Source organism: Eretmochelys imbricata, chromosome 3 (assembly GCF_965152235.1).
Source record: "Eretmochelys imbricata isolate rEreImb1 chromosome 3, rEreImb1.hap1, whole genome shotgun sequence".
Classification (NCBI taxonomy): domain Eukaryota; kingdom Metazoa; phylum Chordata; order Testudines; family Cheloniidae; genus Eretmochelys; species Eretmochelys imbricata.
In genome coordinates, this window is record NC_135574.1 from 89,869,045 (window position 1) to 89,879,110 (window position 10,066).

At 42.9% G+C, this 10,066-nt stretch overlaps 1 protein-coding gene across 1 annotated transcript in view; it reads left to right on the plus strand.

Annotated features, from left to right (window-relative positions):
• The window catches only part of RFX6 (regulatory factor X6), a 52,979-nt gene extending 43,262 nt beyond the window's left edge, over positions 1-9,717 (plus strand). The window contains exons 16-19 of the mRNA XM_077811718.1: positions 197-406; positions 2,573-3,085; positions 6,466-6,684; positions 9,524-9,717. Of these exons, the coding sequence (XP_077667844.1) occupies positions 197-406; positions 2,573-3,085; positions 6,466-6,684; positions 9,524-9,717 (1,136 nt within the window). The remainder of the gene's footprint in view (positions 1-196; positions 407-2,572; positions 3,086-6,465; positions 6,685-9,523) is intronic.
• The last annotated feature ends 349 nt before the right edge of the window (positions 9,718-10,066 follow it).

Genomic DNA, 10,066 nt, shown 5'->3' on the forward strand with positions numbered 1-10,066 from the left:
GTTCACATGCTGATGTATACGGACAGTGAGTTTACATGCTATATATGCATACAACCACAATCAAGAATGCATCCGATGAAAGCTTATGCTCAGATAAATGGTTAGTCTCTAAGGTGCCACAAGTCCTCCTGTTCTTTTTGCGGATACAGACTAACACGGCTGCTACTCTGAAAAGAATTTTCTTATACTTTTCCAGATGCAAGTAAAGCTGCCTTTACCGCATCACCAAGCTCTTGCTTCCTCGCAAACCGCAACAAAGCTGCTACCCTTCCTAGTGACACTTCAGTCAAAAATGAGTGCCTTGCAGAGCAAACGTATGTGTCATTGTCAGCCAACCAGCACAGCAGTTTATATTCTGGTTTGAACCCCTTCTCCACTGGGGACAGTGAAAACATGCAGCTAACAGGTATTAATCGGTTTTTAAGCATATAGAAAATAATAGGTAATAAGGAATAGCCAACATGGATTTGTCAAGAACAAATCATGGCAAACCAACCTAATTTCCTTCTTTGACAGGGTTATTTGCTTTGACAGGGTTATTAGATAAGAGGAAATCTGTAGCCATTATATATCTTGATTTTAGTAAGGCTTTTGACACATTCCATGTGACATTCTCATAACCGCATGTGGTCTATATGAAATTACTATGAGCTGGTTGAAAGACCATACTCAAAGACACAGGTGCTGACTTTTGTTTTTCCCGCTGGGTGCTCCACCCCTATTTTCCCCCAAGGACCTGGTCCTGCTGGGCCTCTTCCCCTGAGGTGCCGCCCTCGCTCCGCCTCTTCCCTCCCCCACTCCACCCCCTCCCCCGATGTCCCCCTGCCCACAGTTCGCTCATCTTGACCCTCTCCCACAAGTGCCTCCCACCAGCCCCTCCCCGATTGACAGCCAGCCCTGGGGCCCACCGAACAGCTGATTGATGGCCAGCCCTAGGGCCACAGAACCACAATGGCTGGTTGGTGCTGAGCATCCACTATTTTTTCCCGCATGTGCTTGAGCCCCAGAGCACCCACAGAGTCAGCACTTTTGCTCAAAGAGTAGTTATCAGTGGTTTACTGTCAGACTCAGAGGACTTATCAAGTGGGGTCCTGCAAGGGTCTTTCCTGGATCCAGTGCTATTCAATATTTTCATTAATGACTTGGACAATGAAGTGGATAGTACGCTTATAAAATTTGTGAATTACAGCTAGCAGGGAGGGGTTGCTAGCATTTTGGAAGACAGGATTACGAATTGGTCTGACTTCATTAATGTGAAATTCGTAAAGACAAGTGCAAAGTACTTCACACAGAAAGAAAAAATATCAATCACACAACTTCAAAACGGGGAATAACTCTAATAGCTCTAAATTATCTAGGGTTATAATGGATCACAAACTGAATATGAGTCAACTCTGTATTGACTGGCGTGTCATATATAAGACACAGGAGGTAATTGCTCTGCTCTATTCTGTACTGGTGAGGCCTCAGCTGGAGTAATGTGTCCAGTTCTGAGCACCACACTTCAGGAAAGAGGTGGACAAATTGGTGAGAATCCAGAGGAAAGCTACAAAATGATAAAAGGTTTAGAAAACCTGAATTTTGAGGAAAGGTTAAAAAAGACAGGCATGTTTTAGTCTTGAAAAAAAAGTAAACTGAGGATTGACCTGAGAACAGTCTTCAAAATTGTGAAGGGCTGTTATAAAGAGGACAGGGATCAATTGTTTTCCATGTCCACTGAAGGAAAGATAAAAAGTAATTGGCTCAATCTGCCTGCAGCAAGGGACATTTAGATTAGATATTAGGAAAAACTTTCTAACTATAAGGATAGGTAAACGTTGGAATAGGCTTCCAAGGGAGGTTGTGGAGATTTTTATTGGAGGTTTTTAAAAGCAGGTTAGACACACGCCTGTGAGGGATTGTCTTGTACACTTGGTCCTGCTTCAGCTCTGGGTGCTGGGTTAGATGACCTCTCAAGGGCCCTTCCAGCCCTCCGTTTCTGTGATTCTATGCATCAGTATCTTCTCTTTACTGATATAATTGCTCTTTTAGTCTATAGTTACTAAAGGGGGAATAACAGTGTGTAAACTTTATGTAATCAACTGGTGATTGTGTTATGGGTCCCCCCTAAGCCAATTCAAAGAGGATATGAGTTGTTACAGTCACTAGCTGCAGAGCATTTGCCCTGGAGCTGGAGCTGCTCATGCTTTTAGCTCTAGAGTTCCCCAGTTCAGTCCTGGTATGTTAGCCAGTAGAGGGTGGCTGTCACATTAAGTGGAAGCACATCTGTAGATTTGAACTACTGTGGACCTCAGATGCTCAGGAGGAACTTCCTTTGAGCAGTGGATAGAAGCATCATTGCTTCAAACATTTGAGGTCCACTGCAGTTTGAATACCAGAGGTGCCCCCCTCCTCCATTGAATGTGGTGGCTGCCATGTTGGCCAGCACACCAGAGATTGAACTGAGGGCCCACAGATCCTCTACACACTCACCACTGTATTATATTTACAGTTTTAGAAAAACCCACTCTAGTCAGCATCTGAGAATATCACAGCATGAACTCTACCAAACACTAATGTTTGTTTCTTGCAGGTCAGCTGGAGCTCTCTCAAAGCACTGGTCATCTGATGACTCCACCCATTTCCCCAGCCATGGCCAATCGAGGAAGTGTTATCAACCAGGGCCCAATGGCTGGGAGACCGCCAAGTGTAGGCCCAGTGTTATCCACACATTCACACTGCTCTTCCTATTCAGAGCCCCTTTACCAGACTTTGTCACAAACCAATCAGAGCTATTATGGAAGCAATTCCAATTACCAGGCCATGTTCAGGCCCCAGACCCCTACCCCTTCAGGAGTTTATCACCACAGGGCAGAGCACAGTCGATTCGCAGCCTTGAGTGAGCAGCAGTTCTCCAGAGACTACTTCAGTAGCAGTTGTGCTGTGTCTCCATACAATCCCAGGTCTCCCTCCAACTACGGTCCCTCCTCGACTACACAGGACACACACAATATGCAGTTTTTGAACACTGGGAGCTTCAATTTCCTGGGCAATTCAGTGTCTGCTGCCTGTCCAGGAGCAACATATCCCCCTAATGCTTCCAATGGTATTAATCTTTATAATCATCTTCTTTTCTCTCGGATTATCTATTCATACCCAGAGGGAATACTTGCTCTTTGTCTTTTGCACATAAGGTGTTCTTCAATTCCTGTCCACAACTTCAATCCTCCTGTGCACCCTGGCTGGTTGCCACTGCTTTGATGACACAAAGCAACTGTAAAGCCAGTGTAACTAGCTACTTGAGGATTGATTTCCCTATTCCTACGGCCCTGGGGGATACCCGGGTGGCACAGAGTGCCTTAGCAGCTCCTGTGCTAACCTCCCTCTAGCAGAGTTGGCCTGTCGAGCATAAAGGGAGTAAAAGGCCCATGTCTCTGTGCTTCAGCAATCTCCATTGCTGGAAGAGTCCCTTCGGCAGCTGGTATCAAATGGAGCAACCCTCAAGTTGCTCTTCTTAATACCAGGACAAGTCCCATGGCCAACTTGCCCCCAGGCGAGGGTAGCAAAACAAAAGTGGCTTAAAGCACAGCTTGGTTGCAATTCAGGATTTTGGTCCTAGTGTGGATTGCTGTGAACTTAAAACAGTGGCCATGTCCCACCCCAGAGATGTGGTCGGTGAAATGATTCCTATTGGGACTGTGACTTGTAGATCAGTTTATGAAGTGCTTTCGGGTCCTTCAGGATGAAAGGCACAGCACATATGCAATACCATTATAATTAGAATTTTCTTCTCTTGTATTTTTTTCTTGGCCATCCATTTCAAAATCTGTTTACTATTATGGGTCAAATTTTCAAAAGCACAGAATTGAATTAGGGATATGAAGCTGAGTAGATGCTCCTCTGACTACTTGATTGTGGCTGAGATAGGTTTGACTCTGACTTTACATTGAAAGATTCACTCTGTGCCAAAATCTTGGGCAAGTTTTTAGATTCTCTTCCCTCTTCATTGCACATAGATAATGCCTTAGTGTTTAATAAGCTGTGTGCCAAGGAATTCACTAAGAACTACATACTGTAGCTAGTTAGGGAAAACTTAAAAGAAGTGGATTTTACATAATGGATTTATTGTAGCATAATCACTACAACCAGTGACTTGTAGCTAATTTATATTAGTTCTATAAATAATCCTTGTTTAGTTTTTCCTATACATATTCAAGAGAACACAACAAGGATAAATAGAAAATGAAGAAGTCGTGTTTGGAACTAGATCCAGATATTTGAGCTAGGGTTTGAAGTTTGAATTGAAGGCCATATAAAAGTTAGTGTTTTGCTTTGCATTCCACTGTACCAAATTCTTGTAAGAGTGGCTGTTCTAGTTAGGTTTTCTCTCCAGCATGACAGGAACCCAGAAAATTGGCCCCTTCTGGTTTTGAAGCTGACCTGGAACAATGAATTTCAACTTAGAGATGCTAATCCTAGACTACCTAAAATTCAGTGGGTTCAGCTGCAAGCGTTTGGTTTTGACCCATCTCTGATGATAATCATTTTTGCTCTTCAAGAGCATGATCTGTCAGCAGTTCTCAAAGCACTTTACTAGCATTAATTAACTGAAATCTCACAGCGCCCCTGGGAAGTATTATTACCTCCATTTGACAGATGGGGAAACAGAGGCACAGAGGGGTAATGGATTTCCCATGGTCGCGCTGCTAGGCACTAACAGAGATGGCTGTAGAACCCAGATCTTCTGACTCCCAGTCATGCAGTTAAGCCACTAGAGCAACCTTTCTTTTTTATAAAAAGAAAAGGAGGACTTGTGGCATCTTAGAGACTAACCAATTTATTTGAGCATGAGCTTTCGTGAGCTACAGCTCACTTCATCAGATGCATACCGTGGAAACTGCAGCAGACTTTATATACACACAGAGAATATGAAACAATACCTCCTCCCACCCCACTGTCCTGCTGATAATAGCTTATCTAAAGTGATCATCAAGTTGGGCCATTTCCAGCACAAATCCGGGTTTTCTCACCCTCCACCCCCCCCCCCACAAACTCACTCTCCTGCTGGTAATAGCCCATCCAAAGTGACAACTCTCTACACAATGTGCATGATAATCAAATTGGGCCATTTCCTGCACAAATCCAGGTTCTCTCACCCCCTCACCCCCCTCCAAAAAACACACACACAAACTCACTATCCTACTGGTAATAGCTCATCCAAAGTGACCACTCTCCCTACAATGTGCGCCATTTCCAGCACAAATTCAGGTTTTCTCACCCCCCCACCCCCATACACACACAAACTCACTCTCCTGCTGGTAATAGCTCATCCAAAGTGACCACTCTCCCTACAATGTGCATGGTAATCAAGGTGTGCCATGTCCAGCACAAATCCAGGCTTTCTCACCCCCCCCCCTTTTTTTTTTCCAGGGACACACACACACACACAAACTCACTCTCCTGCTGGTAATAGCTCATCCAAAGTGACCACTCTCCCTACAATGTGCATGGTAATCAAGGTGTGCCATGTCCAGCACAAATCCAGGCTTTCTCACCCCCCCCCCTTTTTTTTTCCAGGGACACACACACACACAAACTCACTCTCCTGCTGGCAATAGCTCATCCAAACTGACCACTCTCCAAGTTTAAATCCAAGTTAAACCAGAACGTCTGGGGGGGGGGGGGTAGGAAAAAACAAGGGGAAATAGGCTACCTTGCATAATGACTTAGCCACTCCCAGTCTCTATTTAAGCCTAAATTAATAGTATCCAATTTGCAAATGAATTCCAATTCAGCAGTTTCTCGCTGGAGTCTGGATTTGAAGTTTTTTTGTTTTAAGATAGCGACCTTCATGTCTGTGATTGCGTGACCAGAGAGATTGAAGTGTTCTCCGACTGGTTTATGAATGTTATAATTCTTGACATCTGATTTGTGTCCATTTATTCTTTTACGTAGAGACTGTCCAGTTTGACCAATGTAAATGGCAGAGGGGCATTGCTGGCACATGATGGCATATATCACATTGGTGGATGTGCAGGTGAACGAGCCTCTGATAGTGTGGCTGATGTTATTAGGCCCTGTGATTGTGTAGAGAGTTGTCACTTTGGATGGGCTATTACCAGCAGGAGAGTGAATTTGTGTGTGTGGGGGGGTGGAGGGTGAGAAAACCTGGATTTGTGCTGGAAATGGCCCAACTTGATGATCACTTTAGATAAGCTATTACCAGCAGGACAGTGGGGTGGAAGGAGGTATTGTTTCATATTCTCTGTGTGTATATAAAGTCTGCTGCAGTTTCCACGGTATGCATCCGATGAAGTGAGCTGTAGCTCACGAAAGCTCATGTTCAAATAAATTGGTTAGTCTCTAAGGTGCCACAAGTACTCCTTTTCTTTTTGCGAATACAGACTAACACGGCTGTTACTCTGAAACCTTTCTTTTTTATGTAGTTATTTTATTTTACTTTTTTGTTTTTTCTCCTGTCAATAGGATACTATGGAAACAACATAAACTACCCAGAATCCCACAGACTTGGCTCAATGGTGGATCAGCATGTTTCTGTAATCAGTAGTGTAAGCAGCATTCGACCACTGCCGCCATACAATGACATTCATGACCCACTCAACATCTTAGATGACAATGGAAGAAAACAGGCAGGCTCATACTATACAGATTCCTCATCTTCAATAGTCTGTCGGACCCCCATAAGTAAGTACCTCGGATGATCAAGCAAGCACTATGAACCTGGTAACACCTTAATACAGTGTAGTCTAAACACCTTTGCCAAATCTTGTAGTCCTTACTTAAGGCAAAATATTCACCGATGTCAGTGAGTTTTACCAGAGTGAGAACTGTGTGATCCCAAGGTGGTTGGAAAGGTAAATATTAAGAATAAAGGACTAGTTCATCCCCCTTTAACTCCATGGAAGTCAGCTGCATTATACTAGACCCTTATTTTGATTCAATATTATTAATGGGGTCAGAAGAACTGCAAGGAAGATGTAAATCACAGCATAATTAGGCTCTATATACATAATATGCATTTGCTTCTAGACCTCAGCTATTTGATTTCTTTTCCCCACTTTTCTGCTTATCTTGTGCAATAAACAGGCAAAAGAGGCAAGAATAATGTCTTCTATTTTAGACAGATCATGTGTAGAGCTAGTCAGGAATTTTTCAACAAAACTTTTTTTGGTCCAAAAATGCCAGCTGGGAGAAACTGAAACTGTTCAAGCTTCAATGAATCTCCCAACTCAAAAAGAGAAGGTTAAGGAGTGACTTGATTACAATCTATAAGTATCTACATGGGGAATAAATACTTAATAATGGACTCTTCAATCTAGTAGAGAAAGATAAATATAACACAATTCAACAGCTGGAAGTTGAATCTAGACAAATTCAGACTGGAAATAAAGTGTAAATTTTTAATGCTGAGAGTCATTAACCACTGGAACAATTTACCCAGGGTTGTGATGGATTCTCACCGACAATGTTTAAATCAAGATTGGATGTTTTTCTGAAAACTGTGCATTGGGAATTATTGTGGGGAAGTTCTATGGCCTGCGTTGTACAGGAGGTCAGATTAAATTATCATAGTAGTCCCTTCTGGCCTTGGAATCTATGAATTTATGAATTCACATGACAATAACACAAACACTGGGGGGGGGGAGAGTTTTTAAATTGCCAAAATATCCAGTTTTGACATTTGAAACAAAAGTTTGAGGTTTCTGAGTCGAAATAACTTTTCATTTAGAAATGTTGGTTATTTAGACTTTAAAAAAGGTTTTAAAGGTGGGCGGGGGAAGACTGACATTCAGACAAAATATTTTGACGTTATCACGATGAAATGTTTTCATTCACCCAAACTGTAAAATATTTCTGCCAGTTCTTGGAAAATTTCTGTAATTTTGATTTTTTGTCATGATTCAGGATGGGAATTTTTTTCAGAATCTCAAAAATGCTCACAGAACAGGGCATTTGTTTTCAGCTCAGCCTGAATCACATCTCACTTGCACTCTACTAGATCATGCCTTTTCTTGGAGTTTCCAAACCACTGAAGCCTGAGTCTTGATAACTTGCTATTGGTGATGTTCCCTTTTTTTAACGGTTAATGGTTAGCAATTTTCAAGACTTAGCAATGTTGAAGTGCTCAGGGCTATCCTCCACATGTGGTTGAATATGATCGCCCCAGCTCTCTTTCTGGCTCCTCCTTGCCCACTTTCTCCAAGAGATTTGCACCTGTCTTCTAGTTAAACTAGTTTTGACTAAAAGGGCCACACTTTTGAAATATGCAAAAAATTTTGTGGAACTGTACACTAATTCTGTGGCTGCACATGCTAGTCAGGTATCCCTGTTGGCAAATCTGAAAACATTTAATCTGCTATTGGCACATACAGTCTCCTGATTGTGAGAACAATCATGCTAATAAGTGTGAGCAACAATTTGGGCAAGACAGTCAGACTAAAAATGATTCCCCAAATCTACGAATGGACAGCTGCCCACTCATCCTGCCACTTAACTGTGCCCTTGTTCTTTTCCTTGCAATAACGTCTTAAAGAGCTGTATTCACCTGTGCCAGTCATAAAGAAATCCCCAAACAGTGTTTAACTATGGTTCTTCTGGAGACTTCCAAATAGCCACTGCTGGCTGGCTGGCTGGCTTGCTGGCTTCTTTAAGAGAAACTTCAGCAGCAAAAAAACACTCTAGGGATTGTCCTCATCAAGAGCCTTTTGTGTCCTGGGATGATATTTGCCAGGTGGAAGGCTTGATTTTTTACACCTAGAGGCAGTGGTGCAGTCTGAGGTTTGGTCAACACTATTAACATATGTTGGTATAACTACGTTGCTCAGGGGTGTGACTTTGCCACGTTGCAGTTGTATTGACCAAATTCCTGGTGTAGACACACTATGTTGACGGGAAGACTTCTCCGGTTAACTTAGCTACCACCTTTCAGGGAGGTGGAGTACCTACCCTGACAGGAGAACCTTTCCCATTGGTGCCAAACTCCTGGTGTAGACACACTATGTTGACGGGAAGACTTCTCCGGTTAACTTAGCTACCACCTTTCAGGGAGGTGGAGTACCTACCCTGACAAGAGAACCTTTCCCATTGGTACAGTTAGCGTCTTCACTAAGCGTTACAGCAACGTAGCTGCACTGGTGCAAGGCTGTAAGTGTAGACAAGCCTTAAGAATCAGTACTGGAATGACTGATGCTTGATGGGGGAGGAGGAGGAATAGCAAACCTGCTTCATTTTGCACGCCTTGTGTTAGAGATGGCCTCCTGCTGTGAAGTTCAGCTGGATTTGTAACATCCTAAAAATTCAGAGATGTTCCTTCAGATCTGGGATTTTAGATTATCCCTTTAGAAAAAGAGGAGCCATTTGGGAAATTCATATCTGCATCCAGAATGGGTTCAGATTTCAGCCCTCCTGCCCTCCCCATTACCTGTGTTTAGGAAGATGGCATGTCTGAATACAGGCCTGTACCTAATTAAAGTAAACTGTAGATTAAGATAGAGAGAATCGAACAGACAACGTGCAGTGATAGTTACCTTTCTTTTCACAGCTTCTAATATGCAAACTGCAATAGCTGCATCCTCCTCCCAGTGCATGTACGGAACATCTAACCAGTATCCCTCTCAGGAAACGCTGGACTCCCATGGGCAGCCCAACAGAGAGATGGTGCCATCTTTACCACCAATCACCACGGTCTTCATGGGAGCGGCTGCTGGAGACACCTGAATTAGGAGAGGCATTTTATTTTTTTACACTTATTTTCCAGTTCTAGCCTCTGGTGGTTTTGTTAGTTGTCAAAGCCCATCAATGACTGGGATGAAAAAGTATTAAAAACTGGTCTTAAGGAACCCAGCATGAAGATATTAACACCCACACAGAAAACAAGCTGTAGTCAGATTGTGCCCTGCCCATGAGTTGCTCAGAAATTGTCAGCATCAATGCCGTTCTGAAGTCATAACTTCAGGCTGAGCAGAAAGAACCAACGATTCTTGCAGACGTGACTTGGCTGTGAAGAGATGATTTTTCCCATTTTTAATTTATTAAATACACTGTTTCAGTCTTTCACGTAAACCCT